The following is a 22,828-nucleotide window of genomic DNA, read 5'->3' as shown; positions in this document are numbered from 1 at the left end:
TTTTTTTTTTTTTTTTTTTTTTTTTTTTTTTTGAATTTTCATTTCAATTTTTTGTCGATTTTATATGCACATTCTTTGATTCATGCTAATATCTCTATTTTAGTTCTTATCCCCTTGCATTTCAGAGTTCTTATTTACATTGTTTCTCAGCTGTATATCATATTTCTAATATGGGAGGATGTGGTGTCGATTTCTCATCGTTTTTATAGTGTCTATTCTTTTCTCGCCACCCTCCTCCGCTTTCGCGATTTCTGTTTTGTTTCACAAAGCAAAGCCTCATTTCATGTTTCTAATGCGTCTTGCCTTGGTCCTTTTTCAACTTAGCCCGTGCACCGTTTCCCTGTTTTGCCTGCGTGGTATTTTACAGGCCCATCGATACCCCCTTTTATATATTTTATTCGGTTTTTTTTGTCTGTGCTGGTTTCCCTTTTAAAGATATGTTAACATCTTTCTATGATTATATCTTTTCCTTCTTCAACCCTGTCGGGTCTACCTACAGGTCGACTTGCTTTATCTGTTTGGTTCGTGGTACTATACTTTCTTTAGTTTCTATCTAGTGGGTTTGGGGGGAGGGTTGCATCCTATTTGGATGAATTCCTTACTTTACTGTTTGATAATTTGCATTTGCATCCTTTTAAGTTTGTTTTAATCTTACAGGCTAATCCATACCTTCCTCTCCATATTTAGCGTTTAATATATAATATATATATACCTTATTTCTTAATCCTACCGTGTTTCGCTTCGAATCTAACTTAAGATTATGTCTTGTTCGAGTACGAATTGATAAGGATGCTCCCATTCGCCCTGATTCGTATCGACAGATCTATGTACTGGGTTCTTTTCAAAAAGTAAGATTAAGCTATCTACATTCACTTATGCCGGGGTCTGCATCCCATATTTGCTTCATACAAGGTAAACAAGTACATCATGGCGGGTAGGCGGGTTGAAGCAACCTTGCTCCCAGGCATGTTTCGGGTGGTTTTTCGCCCACACAATGGGCTGCTCCCAGGTCGATCGCTTTTGGCCGTTTTAGACTCGATACGGTACCCGAGCCGACCGAACCGCGTCCTTAATGAATCCAACAGGTATCAACCATTGTCTAGCGTAATTTTTCTTTAATCGAGAACGGATTACAAGGTTTCCCATGAATAGTTTGGGTTGGGGTCTGTTTTTTCACTTTTGCCCTGCCTAAATTCCCCGTATCGAAATTAAGCTTGTGTGGTGTAGTTTACTGTATGGAACGGTATGTGTTTACAATACATACTGGTACAGTGTATTTTCTGTTCTTTTTTCTTTTTTCTTTTTTTTTTTTTTTTTGGGTGATGAAATGGCATTCAGCAGACATTTTTTGATCTGCTTGGATTTGGGTTGTTTCATGTTGGTTCTTTGTACTCTGTTCTCACTTTTGCCCTCTCACTATATCTGGAATTAACATGTGCTGGTGCATTGGGAGAATTGAGAACACTTTCTGAAAATTCTTCTACTCTTTAGCATAATATGGGAATCATTGTTCAAATACCACAAAGAAAAAGATTCTAAATTGGGCCATATTGTTGTGGAACACACTTGAAACAGAGTTCGCCCGAAGACCGTTGATGAAGGGCAAATTCAGGCTTGAATTGTTTCTTGGGTTGAGAGAAGGACTTTTGGTCGGCTACCCGCCTGCTTATTTCAAAAATCATGAACTGAGAGCTGAAATCAGTGAACCAATCAACCAGTCAACCGTATTTGGCAATTTACTATCCCGCATCCTTGCTTCACAATCCACGGGGGCGCCATGTGCAGTGGCTGGTTCATTGCATACATCCAATGGATTTTACGTCTAATCCTGTCGGTGATTGAGGACAAAGGATAAACCTCTTTTCCCTTCTGTTCGTGGAGATGTCCCAACGCTGCGAACGGCGTGAGCTTGAGGTGGCGATATCCACTAATAGATATCTGTTGCGTACGTACTTTAATCCTCTGTACTTACGTATACATCAGGAAGGAGATTGAATGTGGAGAGGTTTGAGACTATGTGAGATGAGTAAGTGTTGTAAGGTGGGGGTTGAAATCGTAGACATTGCAGGAGTGACGTCATAGACTCTTTGCGTGGCGGGAAGAGGAGAGGGGTTGACGCTCGTTTCGGGCGATTTGAATGGTATTGTTTAGCGGCGGGGGATTTTGATACATTCATTCCCTTTTCAAGAGTGGATGAGCGGTGAGAGGGAGGACTCTCTGATGATTGATTGAATCATCGGTGCTCTAATTTGGAAAAGCTTGGAGGACTTTGGCACCACTCTTGAAATGCGTTATTGCCTGTCTATCTTGGGGCATTTGTCCTTAGCCAGGTCTGAATGCTGAATACTTTTCAGTTAGCCTCTATTTTCATTGTTTTATTCAACGTTGATTGCCTTGCGGAGTAGATTTTATTCCAACGAGGCACGCCTTTCGAGCTGCGGGATGAATTGATATGCAGTTTATACTCATTTATGATGCCATTTCAACCCCATGTCAAGCGTCGTTTTGGAATCAATGTCTGAGTAACAGTAGGTTTAGGGAACAGGAACTTGTCCACAGGGAATCTGGAGTTTATTGTTCCACTTTTTGTATCATCCTTAGATGGAGCGGAAACATATCTCAAAGACAACTGCACTTGTAGACCGACATAAAAATACATTGAGAATATATGGCATGCCATGTTACATTGTAGCACCAACAGCCAACAACGGCATATTAAGGTTTCTTGCGAAATGAGGTGGTGATATGGCGTGTTTGTCATAAACTTTTAAAGATTGAGCGCGCTGAGATATCCCCAATGATGCATGTGAAAAGCCAGGGGGCGGGGCGGGAGTTGTGAATGCGGGGAATGTGGATAGGTGGAGGGTATTCCGCTTTCGAACCAAGTATTTCTATTCTAGTTTGCTTTGTCCATTGTTCTTACGCGGGTGGGCGCGGCTGGTTGGGGTAAATGCCGTGTATATATCATACCCGGTTTTATGTAGGGAGGGTTAGAGCATGTTAGGGTTCAGGTGGTGGTGATGAGCGCAGGGATCAGTGAGGAACAATGTATAGTACAGTATGGTGTGTGCACTGTACGCGTATTTGCATGTGGGTGTGGTTATGGTGGCAGCTTTCACTGGCATGAGGGAGCAGAAGCGTTGAACCAATTGAGGAGCGATGATGACGATATTGCGCATATTCAACGCCCAACGCGTGTATGGGATAATGTTAGTTTCCATTTACTTTTATTTTCAGGCTTTTACCATCCATTTGTCTATCTATTTCAAGGAGCAGAATACATGTAGCAGAATAAAACACCACTAGGAAAAGTAAAGCGGTTAAAGAAACTGCGTCCTCTATATCTAAAAACAAGGGCAAGACGAGGGTTGAAATGAAAAGGCAAATGATCAATCCACACCTTACATGCTGGATTCATAAATTTGGTAAATGACATAGAGCATCTGAAAGCTGCCTTGGTTCCAGAAGTCGAATGGCACAACGAAAGAAAAATCAAAAATCGAAGAGTACAAGTGCCACTCATTAAGAAGTCAAAGTGTTGAAGCACAACATGCGGGAAGAAAGAATCAAGTTAAGCTGGGCATTTTGGGACCATGAAGAAAAAAGGAGGGAAAAATATATCTGAAAAGGCAAGTTTATCACCAAGAGGCAGTTTGGTAATATCTATCAGGGTATTGGAAGGTGTTTGCTTGTGCTGGTGTCAGCGCCGCATTTGAGGAAGTCGCATGGTCAATGTGGTAGCCATGGAGCGTAACGGTAGTGGTAACGGTAAAGGCTATGGAATTCTGGAGAGTAGGGTTTGAGTGCGGATTACCTGACGCGCTCATGATCTAGGATGCCATTAAGTTGAATATCTTCAAAAATGACAGTTTGTTGTGATAGTCGCGGTGGTCGTGTTGGGTGTTGTCGCGTGATTTGATTCGGTCGACGTGGTCTAGAAGAGTAAGGAGACACGGCAGGAGTTTTCTTGTCCTTTAATGCTCCCTAAGTTTCCGGAAGAAATCTGTCACACCAGTAAACACGACAAGTAGAATTCCTCCACCGGGACCTAGTCTGAGCACCTTGGGAATGAATCCCTTATACAGGGCGCCGAAACCCTCTTCCTTCATGATGGTGCCCAGAGCCGGCCACGCCCAGTTGTACTTTGGTACAGATCCTGCAATCCTCGGGCTATTTTGAATGCGAGACTTTACGACATCCATAGGAGTGTTCACTATAGTTCCGGCAGTTCCACCAATCGAACCAGCGACCAAGTCATTCCCCATCTGTTGGCTCTTGTTTCCTGGCTCAGGTTTCGGTAATTGGGCGCGGATTTGGAAAATACAACCAAAGTATCCGGCATTCCAGAGAATGTGACGCCAAAGTGTAGATTCAAGACCGTTGTATAACGCAAGGGGGCCTTCTTGCTTCACAATTTTGCTCACTACGTCCAGCATTCCGCTGTATTTACCAGCAGAGGCTTTATCCTGCAAGCGAATCTTGACAAGTTCAAATGGGACAACGACGAATGATTCCGTGGCACCAGCCGTGGCGCCAGTGAGGACTGCAAGGGGTTGGTTGGTTTTCTCCACGCCGAAAAGGGATCGATAGAAGGATCCCCAGCTATCATTGGCAGCAAATTTAGTTGCCCGCTTTGGAGCCTCCATGAGAATGGGTGCTGTGATACCGCGATACAAACGGGAGAAACTGAAGAAAACCAAAAGTTATAATCTTACGAATATCGCACGAACTACCGGAATAAACCTACCCTTCATTCTTAATAATTTTACGGAAGCAGTCCAACATGCCTTTGTATGCCTCTTCTCCCGTTCCTGCTCCTTGTTGGAGTTGACTAGATGATCGTCGGACATTAGAATTCAGAAGGACGACCTGTGAGAACTCAAATTGGAAATTGCTAACACTCTTGTCTTCACAACATCCAACGGATACCTAATGTTACCGGATTGTTAACAACAGTCACTTGAAGCTAGGGGTATCAAGGTCGTAATGAGGGTCGTACATTACAAGGATCTGCAACGCGATGAATGACACAACAGTTAGTCAACGGAGTGCAGACTCTGGTGGATGGGGGAAACTGACTTCTGATACACCAGCGACTGCACCTGCAGCAAATTGGTATATAAACGGCAGAGGCTTCTCCTGCGACATCTTGAGCTTGCGGTTCTATAGAAAAATGGTATACGTGTATAGTATATGACAACTCAGCGTATAAATATTTTGCGCAAACAGAAATTGACCAGAAGCCGAATAAATCCGCCTACTAAACAATTGAAATGGGCAAAGGGGTAATAATAGGAAAACAAAATATTTGCAAAGACCCAAAGAGAATGACTGTGAGGCAGTAGAGCAGGGAGGCAAGACGAGGGTGGAGAGGAAAACGCGGACGGAGGTTGGAGTGAGCCGAGTTCGGCGGATTTCGGTGAAAGGCTTTGTTTGACCTTTGCCGCAGTAGCCTAGTTAGGGCTCAGCGCTTAGCCAGAACATACAAGCGCCAAGCGCGATATCCACGTCACGTGCTGACACGTCTCTCTTTGCCATTGACGCGTTCTGGCGAGTTTTGATTTCCACAGCAACCAATTTCAACCGTCGTTCACCACAACTAAGTGCCTTATTCACAGAGCAACAATTTCGCGACACTCTACTATATCCTACGACGGAAGGACTTTTCAATATTCGATAACACCGCCAACACAAGTACTGTGGATGGCATTTTCTACCTCCAACGACCCTTGGCTGCCCCCTAACGAAAACACGTCCAACAAACAACCGTCCTTTTGAAACGTGAGCAAAGCCCCATTGTAATGCCAGGAGATGCTTTTGTGATATCTTCGAATTCGAGATCAAAACTAAATGCATTTCGATATGTTCCGACTGCACGACAGCAACCTGAAAACATGCCAACTTCGCTCGAGCGTAGCCGTGATGACTCCATCGTGCTACCCGTGGACAAGGAAAACCAGGAGGTAAAAACCCAAGCAGGAGATAGAGGATTGCCAGTACCCATTACGCAACCGAATGGGATGAAGCATCAAGATTCTCAGCCAGAAAAAGCTCTTCCTCAAACTCCAGTACACAGAATCCCACTCGCCGACCTGATCAGCAATACGGAGGAAGCTTTCAGCAGGGCTCCTGGAAAGGTCATTACCCCCGAAGACCATGTATTTTGGAAACATGAGCCATGCAGCATGGATTATAGGGATTCCTCAAGATCACCAAGCACAAGAGGACAAAAGCGTCATCGAAGCGCATCACCAACCAGCTCCCCTCTCGGACGGGATTTGAAGAACAGCAAAACGAGCCCACTGCCACCTCAAAAGCTTTTGAAAACGCCCCAACATGACATTGCTGCCGACCTTTGGAGTAAATATATCGGAAAGAGCACTGGGAAACCTGATGGCGATGATCCACAATCTCAATTCTCTCATCTCATTTCATCATCACCGCAAACCCCTGCGCCTGGCCAATTAGGCAAAGACTCGCCCGCACTCCGTAGATCAATCAGTTGCAATGTATACTGGCCAACTTCCAATACGAAGAGAAGGGGAGTTGACAATGAACAGCAGGCTGTAAACAGAGTTCGAAACATATTTGCTGGATCGCGAAGCTCTCTTCTGGGTCCAGGAACTTCAAAGACATCTAAAATCAACCTCTTGGTGGGGAAAATTCAGGAAACCCTTTTGAATTTGCCAAGGGAGGACATCACAGGTCCTTCTAGCTCCACTCCTTTGCCAGAGAGGTCTGGCAATATGGCAGAACTCCCAAGACCACCATCAAAGCCAGCAAGCATAAATGAAAACAACCCAATGAATACACCGTGCAGGAGCTCAAGGAGAGTGATTCCCAAAGATGCTGTTGACAACAAAGATGTCGATACCAACCAAGACTTGTCTGTCATGTCCGAGTTTGATGATGATGATTTAGATGATGACTTTCTAGAGTTTGCTGGGACTGCGGATAACCAAAATACGACGGCTCATCCGGAGGTTGAAGTTCTCCACAACACCCAACAGTCTCAAAAGCCCACGCAAGTCATGCCTACGATGGTTGCCGCCCATGACTGTCCCGATACCAATTTTCGACAGAAACATCATACACAACTAATTTCACACATTTCACCTTCCAATAACAATCCCAATGAAGTTAATGAATTTTACGATAGCGATGACGAGTTTCCTGACGGAATGGAAGAAGTCCTAGCACAATACGATATAAAAGAGTTTCCAGATTCTGAGAAACAGCAAAACAGGTCTCTAGAGGGACGCTTGGCGCCAGACACAGAAGAAGCCGCAGCAGCGTGTAAGGGTGAAAGCAATACCACTTCAGTGGATGGCGGTGTGTCTCTTTCTGGTGATGAATTTGATGAGGACATTGACTTGGAGTCCATTGAAAGTGCAATGAAAAAGACTGCCAGTACGGGTTTTGCAAGTCAAGTTGGTCATCCCATGTACTAAGTAAGCATTTTCAAGAGCTTTGCTAAGCTGTTCAAAGAACGGTAAATGTTCACAGCCTATTAAACGGTATCTTATTCTTGATTTGGCGGAGAATACATATTTGAATTGCAAAGGACAATCGAGGCCCCAAAAAGTATGCTCCAGATATGCCGTATGTTTTAATCTGTGACTCGTGCTGATATAACGGTAGGTATTGTTTGTCGAGGAGGAGAAAACGAAAATCAATCGAGCTATCACTCTACGGGAGTCCTGGTTTGACACTCCTTGCACAAAAGGATCGTATATTCACCTCATCGGAAGCTTTGATCCTACCGGACAATGTGTAGTGAATAACTCCGATAATATTATAATTCTTCACCCGGATCATCTGCTCTCCGCCACAGTGGTTGCGGACTCGTTTACATGTCAGCGCCGTGCTGTTCTACAGGACCGCGTGAAAGCCACCAGTGAAGCCAACAAGCCTCAAGTATACGGTCATATTCTTCACGAAATATTCCAAGCCGCCATGACCGCGAATCGCTGGGATCTACCGTGGTTGCGTGAAATCATATCGCGGACATTGGAACGCTATGTGGAGAGTTTGTATGAAATCCGAGTCGATTTCCCTGAAGCCATCGAGTACCTAATGAGCAAAATGCCCTCCTTAAGATCGTGGGCAGATATGTTCGTTCGCTCACGCCCTACAGTATGAATTACCCCTACCCTTTGTTGAAACTCGGTCTGTTTTCAATATTCTGACAAGCATACAGACCGAATCGATCATGGAAGACAGGAACGGCACCAGCTCGCGTATCAGTATCAACAAGCTTCTGGAAGTTGAGGAACATATCTGGTCTCCAATGTATGGCTTGAAGGGCAACATAGATGCAACTGTACAGGTGGTTGTCCAGGAAGGAACAGAGCAAAAGACTCTTACTGTCCCACTCGAGGTGAAAACGGGGCGAAACAACACCAACGAGGCTCACAGGGCACAAACAGCGTTATACACTCTACTACTTTCCGATCGATACGGTATGTTCTACCCATGTAAATACCTAAAATAATCTTGATAGTTTGCTAACCAGTGATTTTTCAGATATCGATGTGACTTTTGGAATACTTTATTATCTCGAAGTAACCAAGACTTCCCGAGTTCGAGCTATCCGAACTGAAATTCGACAAATGATTCAGCAACGCAACCGGCTCTCTGAGTTTGTATGTCAAACATCAAAACTGCCTCCGATGCTTAAAAAACCACGGATATGCAACCAGTGTTATGCCAAAAATGCGTGTTTCACCTACCACAAAATTATGGATAACGGAGATGGAGAGACTAGCGAGTTGGGAAACAGCTTCCTTGAAGTTGTTGGGCATCTTACTCCGTCCCACCAAGTCTTTTTTAAGAAATGGGATGCCCTTTTAACCATGGAAGAGAGAGATATAATGAAATTCCGGCGAGAATTATGGACCATGTTAAGCAGTGAACGTGAAGCCGTTGGCCGCTGCTTTGGCAACATTATGGTCGAGCCGGGGTCCGCTTATGAAGAAACCGATGCGCCAAAAATCAACCGCTTCAGGTATACATTTTTCAAACACCAGCCGCCTGCGAACTTCTCTTTCGGGGACTCGCAACTCAGTGTCGGGGACCCTATTGTCGTTTCTGATGAAAAAGGACATTTCGCACTCGCCGGCGGTTACGTCACGCATATTAGCCGCAAACGAATTTCAGTCACGCTTGACCGGAGGCTCCATAATGCCCGAACAAGACGTTCCAATTTCGATGCAGACCGACATCAAGCTTTTATAGGAATTATGGAGATTGTTGAAACTGGTGGACGTGAATCGACAATATCTCCTGAAAAAGCTGAGGATAAAAACATGTATCGGCTAGACAAGGACGAATTCAGCAGTGGCATGGCCACTGTTCGAAATAATCTTGTTTGCATGATGGATAATACTATGCTCCAAGCTAAGCGGCTTAGAGATGTGATCATCGATGGCCGTGCACCTTCTTTCAAGCCCACTTCTTCGTCGACCATATCAAGTCTTGCTAACGCGGAGCTCAATGTTGATCAAAAACAAGCCATCAACAAAGTGATGAGCGCAAACGATTATGCCTTAGTGTTAGGAATGCCAGGGACAGGAAAAACAACCACTATAGCCCACATTATCCGGGCTCTTGTTTCCCAAGGGAAAAGCGTTCTTCTAACCTCATATACCCATACAGCTGTTGATAATATTTTGTTGAAGATAAAGGATGATAATATCCGCACTCTGAGGCTTGGTGCTACGACAAAAATCCACCCGGATGTTCAAAAGTTTGCTGACTTGGCGGCCACCCCCAAGAAGACAATTGAGGAATTAAGAGACATATACGAAAATTCCCTAGTTGTGGCAACCACTTGCTTGGGAATTAACCATCCTATCTTTAACAATCGCACTTTCGACTACTGTATTGTCGATGAGGCGTCTCAAATTACTCTTCCAGTTTGCTTGGGCCCCATTCGTATGGCGAAAGCATTTATCCTCGTCGGGGACCATTACCAGTTGCCGCCACTCGTTCAGGATAAGGAAGCACAAGAAGGCGGATTAGATGTGAGCTTGTTCAAGCTTCTCTGTGACTTGCAGCCAGCATCTGTCGTCAACTTGGAACACCAATATCGGATGTGCGAAGATATAATGCTCCTTTCCAACACCCTCATCTATTCCGGACATCTCAAGTGTGGCACCCCAGCAGTTGCGTCAAGTTACCTCAAAATCCTCAACCTCAGTGGCTTAAAGCAACACCATGTAAATTCATCGTCTTTACCCTCAAATATCCGATCCCCGTGTCTAGGCTCCCGCTATGGACATTGTTGGATCCGCGATTTGCTCGATCCTGTCGCAAAAGCGCGTCTTGTTAACACCGATTTCCTCGTACCTCAGGCCAAAGAGTCCTCAAAAGGATCCCGCATCGTCAACTCTATCGAAGCCACTCTTTGCGCACAACTGGTCAACTCTTTCATTTCCGTTGGCATATCCGCCCGAGATATCGGTGTCATCACTCTTTACCGAAGTCAACTAGCCCTCCTGAAACAAAACCTCCGCCACTATCTGCCTGATCTGGAAATGCACACGGCAGATCGGTTCCAGGGACGCGATAAAGAAATTATCATTATGAGTTGCGTCCGCAGCAACTCCGAGCGGAATGTAGGGGAGCTGTTTCGTGACTGGAGACGTGTTAACGTTGCCTTCACTCGCGCAAAAACCAAGCTTCTTATTATTGGGAGCAAGGATACACTCCGTGATGGCAATGAGTTGCTGGGAAAATTCGTCGAGCTTATGGATGGGAAGGGATGGACGTATGATTTGCCTCCGGCGGCTGTGGAAAGCCATGTGTTTGAAAGTTTTGACAATGGGCCAACGCAGTTGAGTCCAATGAAAGGGACGAATAAAGCACCATTGCCGCCGTCGATAAGCAACAAGTTGAAGAGGAGCCCGATAAAGAAAAGTCCGCGAAAGAGGATCTCCACTAATGAACAGAGTCCCTTGAAAGGTAAACAGCGAGTTGCGCTAAGTCCAATCAAACATGAGCAGGCACCTATTGGCTTTAAGAGGCCACAAAAAATGGGTTGGAAAGCACTGGATGGCGCCAAGATTGTGGCGACAAGACCAGTTCTGAGAGACGTGCTGAATGATTTGAATTAGTGGGAATGAACTAGATATATGAGTTGGTTTTGCGCATGCTCCGTTGGACTTATTCGCATTCTTTTTTGGTGTAACTCCATCTTCGTTTTGGATGATTCCCCCAGTTAGTACTACTCTACGCTGCGTTTGTGTACTCCCTCTCTGTAAATATTTAGTCAATGGCCTATTATGCCTAGTGGGGTTACGGGATAATAAGATGATTTATCTCAAACGTGCAATGCAAGTGTTCACACAGACTACCGGGGGGGGACCGGCCAATGATATAACTAAGTTTCTGTTAGTTACCTTTTTCAATTCCATGTCATGGTTCATTGTCCATGACTATTTTGGTTAAAAATGAACCCCACAAAACCCATCACAGTCGAGTTTGCCATAGACAGGTTCTATTATATCTCTGGTTCTTTAAATCATTGCCCTACAATTACATTATTATAATGCACATAATTCATCTTTCTACCTCTTGTAACGATTAAGAAAAATCACGTTTCCAATAAATTGGTCAACTATACGACGAGCCTCCTGCATACTCCCAACATATGAACTGTCGATGCGAGCGTGCTTCGGCCGCTTCGGCTTCAGATGGTTGCTTTTCAATAGGCCATCCATTCAACGGTGAGAGAATTATATATCCGTCTTTGCTTTCTACTGCTTCTCGTCCTAGGGCAAATGATGTAAGCGCGAACCAGCCGCCAGGTTTTGAAGAGCAGGAAACAAATTTGCGCCTGTACAGAGACATTAGTCAGAGTTTGTGGATTTCATATAAATAGGATTATAATGCAATCTCCAGGAGGTTTTATCTGGAGTTTTGAGGCTGCTGAGAAAAGTTCGAGATTGCTGTACAGGATTTCCAAACCATGAAGTAAACTCACAACGTAGCTGTAAATAATTGGACTATCCAGGTAGAAGGAAGCAGTCCTTTCCAGGAAAGCTTAACTAGGTCAGTTGGGGTGCACTCATTATGGCTAGGAAGCGCGTAGCGACTCAAATACGGATCAATAGTATCGTTATCATGCACGCGTGGAGAATCGAGAAACACTAATCCGAGCCATTCCTGAATCTCGTCGCATGTTTCGTGAAGGAAATATTTTCCAGTGTCTGTTTCAAGCTCTGATAGGTTTATCGGTGGAACCATTGTTGCTCCAAGAATCTTGACGGTAGGATTGCATTGTATAATCTGCGGATAATACTTTTTGATTGGGGCCTCTGAATGAATGTAGAGTGTGAGTATAAAATGGAAGAAGTTGAACGCAACAGGTCGAAAGACGCGCATTTTTACCTTCTTCTGAATAGGATGGGGATCGAGTTAAGTCGCAAAACAGCCAAGTCATGGAAGTCGTTAATACATTTTTAAAAGCCCATACGACGCGCTCGAAGCCTTTTTTGCCATGAAGCATAGATGGCAACCTAAGGTTGATCTCCACAGCTACAAATACGTAAGTTAGGTGCTATTTTTGGGCCAATAATGAAAGATAAAAGGAAACCATTACCATATCTTTCCTTTACGTGCTTTCGTCCTCCGCTACGAATTGGTTTGCCGTCAAGGCCAGCACGTTCAAACGAGTTCTTATCGAGCTCCAACCGAAGAACTCCTGGAATTTTTGTCAGTATTGATATTGCATTGCGGTTATGTATTGATAAGAGAAGGGAGTCAAAGAACCTTCTTTGAGTGTATATACATTATCGACACCACTCCTGCCCTCTGAAATTAGGAGAATATCGCCTGCAGAATTTTTCCGATATCAGCATGTGAAGTGCCCGAGTTTTTTCAAGGGGATTAAATGATTAATCGCGACGAGTTGAAATGGACCCTTTGCTACCGATTTTAATATAAGTGTTAAAAAATTCATGTTCCAGCAAAGCTGACAGTGGCATGATCACTTTTGCATATTGAGGTGTTTGAATCCTGTTTGATATGGAATCCCAAGCTGCGTCATAAGTTTCCTTGGGTAGAATAAGTTCTGTCTTTAGCTACAAGTTAGAACATAGCACCGAGATAAATTAATTTCGGGCAAACTAACAAAAGAGCGATAATTGATATGGCAACGGAAGCATTTTTACATACAGTGTGAATAAATGGTTGGTTAGAAATGGAAGAGAAGGGAGATCTTTTTAGAGGCGGCTGGCGTTGATCAACAAAAGAGGGCAGTGTCCCAATTGTAGTGTAGCATTTCTCTTTCTTCAAATCCGGATCATCAATTTCATACATTCCGGCGACAGTTTTCTTTGACGTTTCCTTGGTATTTCTTTGATGTTGAGGGCTGTTGAGCGGTATCGATTGGGCGCCGTGACTTTGAAATGGATGAAGTCGAATTAAGGTTCGCCCACACGACAGTTTCACATAAGCTTAAATTTAAACTTCTACACCTTCCTTCCAATTTCATCCAACTCAATCTATTCAAATAGCCCACTGTGTTTCCGAGCTCTTCTCTCTTAAAAGGTATCCACTCATATTTATGGGAATGTTGGACCGTTTGGATACCTGAATTATACCCCCTGTTCATGAACAATCAATCAACACTGTTCAACTGGTTCTCGCTTGGGGTTTTCCACCGCTTCGTCTCCCAGAGATTAAACCCAGATCACATAGTTCAAGAGAGAGATTATTAGAGAGGGGCTCTATGAAAGTAACTTATATTACCAGCATTAGAGTTTTCAATCTTACGTTTTGGGGTTGATATCAAAAATATGTTATTTGATTCCGGATTCGGAATTTGATTGTTACGGGCCATGACGACAATATATTACTGTATAACTATTGTTTCTGTTCCCATCGCATGTTGTTTGGAACCCTCGCGAAATCTGAGCGGAATCGTACATTCCAGTAGTGAGCTCTACTATTTCGCCAAATATGAGGTGTGAATATAAGGCCCTCTAAGTTGATCCTGAAGGTGCAGGAGATTTTTTTTTTTTTTTTTTTTTTTGAGAGTGGTTATTTTTCGGAGGTTCCCAATCGTGAACCTCGAAAATATTCATAATTGGGATGTTCCTGAGATAATCGAAAACTAACTGAGCACTGGATTTTATTTACTTCAAATTTGCCCATATATGATGATCCTTTCGTGAAAGGGCAGGTTTTGCCGATCCCGCGATGGCGGTTCGAAGTGAGTTAGGGCAAGAACTAGCGATGTTATCAATCGCCCGCAGATTGCTGCAGAACTGCCCAACTCCGGTTCCACCGCAACACCCGACGGCTCTTTTATTCGCAATGAGCATGTCCAAGCCCTTCCTACGAAACTAGGACTGCGCCCCGCCGACAGTGTTGTTGAGGAGCTTGGGCTGTGGCCATCAGTCAATATGCCGCCAGCCCCAACCCGTAGGATGGTGCCGAAGGACCGTTTCGGCCACTTTTTCGGTAGCTTAAAAGTGCAGCCTTATTATGATCCAGCGGCGCGGGGTCCGGGTTCTCATACGTATGGATTACTACTTCTTCAATGCTCTTTCTAACTTCCTCTTCTGCAATTGAACTTGGAAACTGAATCTAACCCCGTTAGTATCCGAACACTTGCGTGGAACCCGACAGGCAGCTTGATCGCCACTGGCTCTGTGGATCGCACCCTACGCATTTGGAACCCCGAGCGCACACATGTCAAATACTCGACGGAGCTTCGTGGGCATTCAGCCGGTATAGAGAAAGTGGCTTTCAACCCCGTTAAGGAATCGGAGTTGGCAAGTTGTTCGAGCGATAGCACAGTTCGTTTCTGGGATGTGCGAACCAAGACTTGTATTAGCCGCGTTGATGTGGGAGGAGAGGCCTTTACGATGACATGGGCCGCTGATGGAAGCGTGGTTCTAGTGGGTAGAAAAGTTCGTTCACCCAGTACTTGCGTATACGTAGCCGTTTCACTTGTATGTTTGGTCTACATAATGCTTGGTCATATCTAACTAACCGGATTGCATTTCTGCGCTTCGCCTACAGGATGACACTTTGATACCCATCTCAGTCGAATCGCCATCTACTCCAACTTTCCAAATAGCCACTGGCACCTCCGCCCCAACAAGCACTTTCAAAGCTCTAACCCCGCACCAGCAATCTGTCCAAACGAACGCGGCAACCTTTTCACACTCCTTCAATACGTCTGATCTGGACCTCTTCCTCACAACCGGCGATGGCACCGTAAAAGTCGTCTCCTACCCCTCTTTCGCACCTCTCCATACAATCCACGCGCATACATCTGCCTGCCTTTCAATCGCTCTCAGCCCTACGTCTCGATACCTAGCAGTTGGCGGCAGCGACGCTCTTATCTCGCTCTGGGATACTACAGACTGGTTTTGTAAACGAACCGTCTCAAGTGCCAACGGCGGTGCCGTGCGGGGTGTTAGCTGGAGCTGGGACGGTAGATTTATCGTCGGCGCATGCGACGAGCCCGGTTGTGGCGGTTCCGGGCTTGAAATTTTTCACGCTGAAACGGGAGAAAGCGTATATACTATTCCCACGGGTGGCGGGTTGGGTGCTAACTCCGGCGTGAATGGAATAACTGGAAGCACGAGCGGCTCTGGAGTCGCGGTAGGAGTTCCGGCGGTCGCATGGCATCCGTCTCGGTATTGGCTTGCTTATTCTGTCACCGCTGATAGCATGGGGAGCAATAGTGGCGGTGGTTTGAGGATTGTGGGGGCGGGGAGCAGCGCTCCATTGTGATATGGATAGATTAGGTCATTTTAGGCCGTCGTTGATGGAATTGTGGTGTGGATAAGAGTTCCTTATTCAGGAACTCATGACATCAAACGGGAATGGAGTTATATAGACGCGGCGCTAAATGGGAGTGACATATCCATTTGCGTCCCACTCATCATGAAAGGCATCATACCTTGATTCTACTTATCACAACTGGGCCCTCGTATATCATGTGTTTTCCGTTTTATGCATTAAGATATCACCTCGCGTATTTATAACACGTATTTATTGATTTGACTTTTGGTATCACCTTGGTTGTTTTGGGATAGGTAGCCTGTTGATTATCAATTGTTTTTGTTCCCCTCAGGGCCTCATGAAACACAAATGTAACGAGTCGTAGACGATTAACTGCACGAGGAGGACTGGAGTGGTGACACGGCATAAAGAACTAGTCATCTCTACGGTATTCGAGACATTACTTAGCAACGATTGATGAGAAATGAATTACGTTAACCCTCGCTTCTGATGACATTCAAAGACAAGCTCACAAGCAAGTTTATACATTTGGAACCTTCAGTATATACCGGAGGGTATTTAACTTTTTAACGGTCAGCCTCGCGTAATCTGTTTCTTTTTTTAAAAAAAAAAATAAATGATGCTCGATAATGACATCGTAGAGATAATGAAGAGCGGTGACTCTTATCAGCGCGAAAGCCGCTGCCGGTTTCACACAGATTCGATTTCTTCGGGAATAACAAGGCATGTGTGAACGGAAAGGTGCATCACTGCGTAGATAACACAAAGCAAACCATAGGGAACTAAAACAATTATTCAGGAAAATATGCTTCTTCATTTTCCGCAAACAAAACCATACCGTTTTTCAGAGCTGCATTAGAGTCATCACTACCATCAAGCAATCCTAGCAACCCAAGAGAAAGAGAAGTATAGATAAGACAAAAGCATGAACGGAAAAGTATCAACAGAAAAAATTGTTCAAAGCTGTCTCCGCTAGCAATTGCTCCCAATTCACCCAAAGTACAACTTCCAATTCCGGGCTCCTACCCCATAATTGATATTTGACCTCGCTTCCAGACATGGTGAGAAATGGAATATGTAGAGATAGGGGGTGTGGCGGCGTGGATAAAGTAAATGTGAAAGTTGAAATGCACATGCCAAAGGTATAACATGTGGTTAATATTATGCAGGCCAGGAGAACATGCCCCAAAAATATAAGTAAATAGTTCAACGATGCCCGGAGGGGCAGAAGGGGAAAAGAGTGCAGTTGCGTATATCAAAAACCGCGTTACCATAGGGAAGAAACCGAACGGGAAGGAGGTGTTGTCGAAAAAGTTGAATATACCCGAGTGAAGGATAATTCAGTGCTGCCGCTGGCGCAAGCCCATTCCGTTTCAGGTCGAAAACGAGGGATGAACACGGGTAGGATTCTACATCTCGCATGTTCCAGAGGGCGGGAATTTTCCACATTATCTCCGTCGTTAATGGAAAACACTTAGATCAGCCTTCGAGAGGACTTTCAATCCAGGTTAACCTGATAGTCTTCCCAGGAAAGAATGTCTGCTCCTACAGCCCATGTCATAGTAGAGAGGTCATGTATTTCTTCAACAAGCCCTTCTGAGGTAGTTATCGTGATTGGGTCTCGAGGTTGGTTAATTGGTATATCCCACCCGGTGGTAAAAGCGAACGGGTTTTCCAACCCAGGAGTGTCCGGTGGATTGCCTGGGGTAAAGTAGTTTGCGTAAGCAGGCTGAGTGTTGCTACTCAGCAAGGGCTCGAATTGCGAAGTAGGGATTTCGGTGGGATACATATTGGGATTTGGTTTTTGAGATGGTTGCATTTGGTCGTAGCGGAGTTGTTGGGTGGGGGGTGAGGGTTGATCTATATTGCGTGGTGAGATCGAACTATTTGATGACGGGTTTGTCCCTGGTGTGGGATTATCGGAGGACAAGTATCGGAGATCACTTGTGACGCTTGCCTCCGTTGAAACGTCCATATCCACAGCCATCGATTTTATGAAGTTATCATTAGTTGGAACTATAAATGATGCGATTGTTTCTATAATCTGGTTTTGGATATCATTGCCAACAGCTGGCGCAAATCCAGTGGGAGACTTTTCACGATTGGATAGAGTGGGGCACACAGGGATCGTGGTAATATCGTATGGGGATGTAAGGAGGGTTCCTGGTGGTGGTGCGGCTTGCTCAAAGACTCCCTTAAACGACGAACAATAGTCAGATCTCGGTATCGAAGTCTAATATGGCAGGTTTTTAGGTCATTTACCAGACGGTCATCGTGAAAATTATTCCGAAATGTCCAGAAGGGTTTGCGGGTATGTACTTACTCTTTCGAAATGCATACCGTAAGAGAATTTGCGGTTCCCGGTTTTGCCGGCTAAACCATATTCTTCAAGGTCGGCATCGAGCTGCATGATGAGTGATTCTGTGAGGGGATTTTTACGCTTCAAAGCGTTCATGACAACTAGTAAGAACTGAAGGGAAGAATGTGCTGATTCGTCATCTGTTCTGGACTTCATGCACTGCAAGAAAACTCGGCCTGCCACATATAGACAGAACGCGAGGAACGGATTCATCTAGAAAATGTAAGCATATGGACCAAGACTACCAGCCACAGTTACTCACCGCTGCCATATCAAGATGGCTAGCCATCTTCATGATGCTGGTTATTTGATCTGCCGCAACTATACACCGCCGCTTCCCTTCTGCCGCAATTTGGCTAGGCAAGCCGTTTTTCTCCGCTTTGAATATGGCTGCTTGGTGAAGGCAGATGATGGAAGTGTGGATACACATATTAATGAAAACAATACTACTGTCATTGATACCTTCTGGTACTCGCAGATGGCTAGGCAATGAAAGAGAAGTGTTGAGAAGAATGTTGTCTAAAGCGCGGTGCCTTTTCCAGAACCCACCATTCAAATCGTGGTCCTTATCGCCTGGTGTTGAGCGATGGAGATGATGGAGACTGCGTCCAAAAAGACATGCTAGCAAAACAATAGCCCCAAGGGGAGACAGCGTCGAAATGTTTTCGCCGGCTAGAACACTCGACAGTGTGTAGGTCTTCTCCACTTTACAATTGATGAATGCTTCTTCCGTAGAAGGGAGGTTGGTTAAAATCTATCATCTCTTGTCAGAAAGTTTCCCATACGATGCAAATAGTTGCAGATGATGCTTACATCTCTCTCGTCGACAATCATGGGCCATCCGGTGCCCACGCTTGCATATCTGTCTTGGCAGAATGCTACCCAAAAAGTCCTTCTCCGTTCTTCCAGCTCAGTCCAGTCCCGAGCAGGTGGAATACACTGTTTTATTTCGGAGCCACTCCCATCCTGACGGTGCAGACCCATCATAAGAGCCAACCTCGTTGCATGGCCAGTGCTCATCCATGCGCGCGGGAAGTACATCATTTTGAACTCGTAAGATGCAATTAAAGTCCAAGTTTGAGAGTGAGCAACGTTGACCATGGCTTCACCAAGACCTCTCATTTGGTCTAACTCAGCATATTTCCGCGCACGTTGATAGAAATGTGGATGTAATGACTGATATTCATCCGTAACAGAGCTAGCCAGGCACCACATCATGTATCGTAAACATACGGGTGGCCGCATGGTTGGTGCAAGATCCATCGCTGCATAAAAGCGTGGCCGGTGTATGATTGGTAGCGATGGGTGAATTTTCTGAAAATATATCTCGTTGCTGGACGTCATCCGTTAGGAAACATTCTCACACTGAGGGACGTGCTAAAGCTTTGGGCCACACATACAGCTCATCGATGACATCTTGTGCTGGGAAAGGCTCATCTAAACCCAAGCCAATCATCTCCCACGAGAAATGTTCCCCAGGAGAAACATCATTATCCGCTAGGTTAGCTTGAGTGGAAGGTAATTCCCCGAAGGCTTCAAGAGGAAGTGGAGGCGGATCTTCTATTTCGTTCGAGGTGCTGAATATATCTCTTGTATTATTACCCAAGCCAGCAGACGTAGAATGATTGAGGTTGACTGCCGGCACCACTTGCGAGCCGTCCCCAGAATCTTGGGATTGGAGCAAGGTTTCGACTTGTGCTAAAAAGAAAATGAGCGATATCTATTAGCAATGTCTGGCAACAATTATCTACATTCAAATACAGGGCCAGGCACAAATCGCTAAATTTGGATGTAATGTACCTAATCTTGCTTCCAGCTGCTTCACATAACCTCTCTTTGGGCCACTCTTTTTCCTGACTTCATCATAGGCGCAATCATGCCCCAAACGGGAACATGTACCACAACTTGGTTTATTCCCGTCACATCGCAACTTTCTTCTTCGGCATATAACACATGCTATCCGCTTGGGTCGCGGGACCCAGCCGGAAACGTTTTGGCTTGAGGTATTGGCTCGTTGTTCTCCGCCGCCATGTTTTCCACTATTCTTTTGCTGCTGAGTCGGGCTGTTTGGTCGCGATGGTGGATTGGGTGATGGTTGTCCAGACCGGGCATTGAATTGCCCAGCAGACGACGGATTCACGCTTGTCATTTTGATGCGGGGTTGACCGCGCAAACACCAACTTATTACTGTGCGCGGAGAAAAAGTAATTGCTGACAGGAAGTGCCTGAGGAGGCAAGAATTGCAAGAAGGACAACCAAATGATTACCTATTCCGCAGGCTCACTTAGACGACGACATATGATTCTGTTTTCATCGTGGAACCAGCCGCTGTCAGATTCGTCAGTAATAGTGCTGCCTTGCCCACTCTAGGATCTTCACTAAGCGCATGTTTTAGCGGCAACTTGTATTGGCTGCATCCAACGAGGAGAGATTTTGACGCTACTTGGCACTGCTTGACGCACACTTCCACGCCTCCAGGGCTCCTGTTTATTTAGTCAGGACTCAGGGCTGGCGTCAGAAGGGAGTCATCGATTAGGCCCAGAATGAATATAAATTCAGGATGTTTGCGCCGGCATCGCATTCGGAACTGACATGTCAACCAACTCGGTCCTTCATGTCATCTCGACGGCGTCTGTTCACCTAGTACCCAGGCACACATGGATCTGTCTACACAAGAACCTTTGGTTAACTAATAACCAAAGTTTGTTGACTAAATATTCATCTCTTATGCCACCGCTATCTTGACAATTTTTTGGATTTGCAACCACCGTATGGGACGTAAGGGATACGCCAACCTGTAAACACCAAACGTTAACTTTGAGAAACACTTATTCAATTCCACGGGGCATATGCAGTTCAGACAATTGATTTTCGACGGAGGCCGTCTACTCAAAATCGTCCGCACCTTCTACGGAGTACCTTCAGATGTGGATTCTTCGATGGCCATGGTAAAATTAAGGAGTCCACTGGATGCATAGGAACAGTTGGGAACATCAATCAACAGAACGGTCGGCAAGCGTAATGTGCTCACGCACCACGCTCTGCTTGGTTTTCGGAATAGGTACACCAGCCACACAAAGCTACACAGAAGTTATCTTGACTCTACTTCTTCGTCGAGCAATCTGATGTAGCCTCTTGATGTGTGGCAGGACTGGTGCGCTCAATTCCGTTGAAATTGATAATGTGCAGGTCAAGTTAAATAAATATCTAAAGTGGATTTGTTTGCTCGAAAAGTCGCTTTTCCATTGAATCAGCAACCAATAGTGAGCAGAGAACTTGCTCAGACAAGTCATTCAAATTGAAGAAACTAGTGACCGAACGAAGAGCGTTCAGTACTATAAATCCCTGTCTCAGGCAGGCAGGTTGTTATTAACTGTTGCCGAAGATTTTGCAAATTTGGCGGATAACTAGTTAATGGTTATCCCAAGCCCACAGAGTTGAAACCTTCAACTCATACTACCCACGTGATATAAAACTGTCACTTTGATTCGAATGAACTCAAGCAATATATTTTGCCATGTATTCTATAACTAGTCAGAATCTATTGGTTCAGCATGCCCTCTGAATAGGCACCACATGAAGACACGTAAAGGGGTTTGAACGGTGTGCTCAGCCTTTCTGTCAAAATCTTTGTTAGTTATCAAAAGACTCATGAAATTCATCAATCATTTAGCAAGTGTAGAACTCACAAAGAGAGAAAGCTTCTATCAAGAAAGAAGTGAAGAAAGCTGCTGATAAATAAAATTTATATTTGCTTCACTAACTAGATTAATTCAACTCTAACTAAAAAAGTCTCAAAAATTTAAGCAGAAGCCGAAGTTGTTACTGATATATTTTCTTTGAACAGGAAGCTGATGAGCCACCGCGGAAGCGGACTGCAGTGACTGCAAACCAATTAGGTCACGTTAGAACTAGATGTCCTTTTCAATCTGCAAGCTGCCTAATCAGCGATTTTAAAATGCAATAACTAAGAATGTTAGCAATCTCAGTTTTCAATGGCCCTTGAAAATCGCATGGGCGTGGATTACGTTATTCTTAATTAGACTTAGAATTTATTAAACCAAGTATTTTCTTTCTAACTTTAGTTAGTTAATTAATATAATACTACATAATTTAAATAAAGAGTAGTTAACTAATTGAATAAATAAAGATAAAGAATGAAATATTATACAGCTTTATATTTATAAGAGGATAATTGCTTTATTTTTGAAAAAAAGTAGTTAAGCTTATCTATTCTTTATTTCCGTAAAGTTTATTTAAAGTTTATTATCATTATGAATTTATTTACATTTTGACATGTTAAAGTATATATAGATTGATAAATTCAATATTACTCCGTTAAGTGTTCTGCTTGATTGAGAAACTCTATTAATAACCGACTTGCTTGATGAAGTTCTAAACATCAACACAGAGGTGCAAAATCCTATCTAAATGTTGAACACAGGCTCTAAATGACAAATAGTATAATTATATAAACTTGAAAAGAAATATTATAGCCGGGTAGCCTCTCACTGACTTAAGCCCTGATTTTCAATGGCTTGGAGTCAGAAAAAAGTTGACTTGTATCCGTGATTGCTGAACATTTAAATGTTGTAGGTTCAAGCTGTTTTATTTGAATTGGTTCGCAACTAGACTCTGCGAAAATACGTTAACTTAGTGAACTGACCATGATCTAAACATTTCTGGCAGCCTTCAATCATGCGT

At 44.3% G+C, this 22,828-nt stretch overlaps 5 protein-coding genes across 5 annotated transcripts; 2 read left to right on the top strand and 3 right to left on the bottom strand.

Annotated features, from left to right (window-relative positions):
* Nucleotides 1–3,974: 3,974 nt before the first annotated feature.
* Nucleotides 3,975–5,148, bottom strand: PADG_01823 (uncharacterized protein; the record flags this gene model as incomplete). Its single annotated transcript, XM_010758787.1, has 3 exons — nucleotides 3,975–4,686; nucleotides 4,748–4,929; nucleotides 5,080–5,148. The coding sequence occupies 3 exons, from the start codon at nucleotides 5,146–5,148 to the stop codon at nucleotides 3,975–3,977; spliced, it is 963 nt and encodes a 320-aa protein (XP_010757089.1).
* A 653-nt stretch (nucleotides 5,149–5,801) lies between these two features.
* PADG_01822 (bifunctional ATP-dependent DNA helicase/ssDNA endodeoxyribonuclease DNA2) lies at nucleotides 5,802–11,117 on the top strand (the record flags this gene model as incomplete). The annotated part of the gene is made up of 5 exons (XM_010758786.1): nucleotides 5,802–7,430; nucleotides 7,489–7,584; nucleotides 7,642–8,136; nucleotides 8,201–8,462; nucleotides 8,527–11,117. The coding sequence occupies 5 exons, from the start codon at nucleotides 5,802–5,804 to the stop codon at nucleotides 11,115–11,117; spliced, it is 5,073 nt and encodes a 1,690-aa protein (XP_010757088.1).
* A 499-nt stretch (nucleotides 11,118–11,616) lies between these two features.
* Nucleotides 11,617–13,323, bottom strand: PADG_01821 (uncharacterized protein; the record flags this gene model as incomplete). Its single annotated transcript, XM_010758785.1, has 7 exons — nucleotides 11,617–11,839; nucleotides 11,987–12,320; nucleotides 12,394–12,540; nucleotides 12,605–12,706; nucleotides 12,775–12,837; nucleotides 12,935–13,079; nucleotides 13,180–13,323. 7 exons carry the CDS (start codon nucleotides 13,321–13,323, stop codon nucleotides 11,617–11,619), a joined length of 1,158 nt encoding a protein of 385 aa, XP_010757087.1.
* Nucleotides 13,324–14,205: 882 nt separating this feature from the next.
* Nucleotides 14,206–15,753, top strand: PADG_01820 (uncharacterized protein; the record flags this gene model as incomplete). Its single annotated transcript, XM_010758784.1, has 4 exons — nucleotides 14,206–14,218; nucleotides 14,272–14,527; nucleotides 14,609–14,963; nucleotides 15,034–15,753. 4 exons carry the CDS (start codon nucleotides 14,206–14,208, stop codon nucleotides 15,751–15,753), a joined length of 1,344 nt encoding a protein of 447 aa, XP_010757086.1.
* Nucleotides 15,754–17,263: 1,510 nt separating this feature from the next.
* PADG_01819 (uncharacterized protein) lies at nucleotides 17,264–20,273 on the bottom strand (the record flags this gene model as incomplete). The annotated part of the gene is made up of 6 exons (XM_010758783.1): nucleotides 17,264–17,998; nucleotides 18,089–18,337; nucleotides 18,387–18,878; nucleotides 18,938–19,457; nucleotides 19,525–19,822; nucleotides 19,925–20,273. 6 exons carry the CDS (start codon nucleotides 20,271–20,273, stop codon nucleotides 17,264–17,266), a joined length of 2,643 nt encoding a protein of 880 aa, XP_010757085.1.
* Between the last annotated feature and the right edge of the window lie 2,555 nt (nucleotides 20,274–22,828).

The sequence above is a fragment of the Paracoccidioides brasiliensis genome, assembly GCF_000150735.1.
Source record: "Paracoccidioides brasiliensis Pb18 unplaced genomic scaffold supercont2.2, whole genome shotgun sequence".
Taxonomy (NCBI): Eukaryota; Fungi; Ascomycota; class Eurotiomycetes; order Onygenales; family Ajellomycetaceae; genus Paracoccidioides; species Paracoccidioides brasiliensis.
This window is presented reverse-complemented; position numbering and strand designations above follow the sequence as displayed.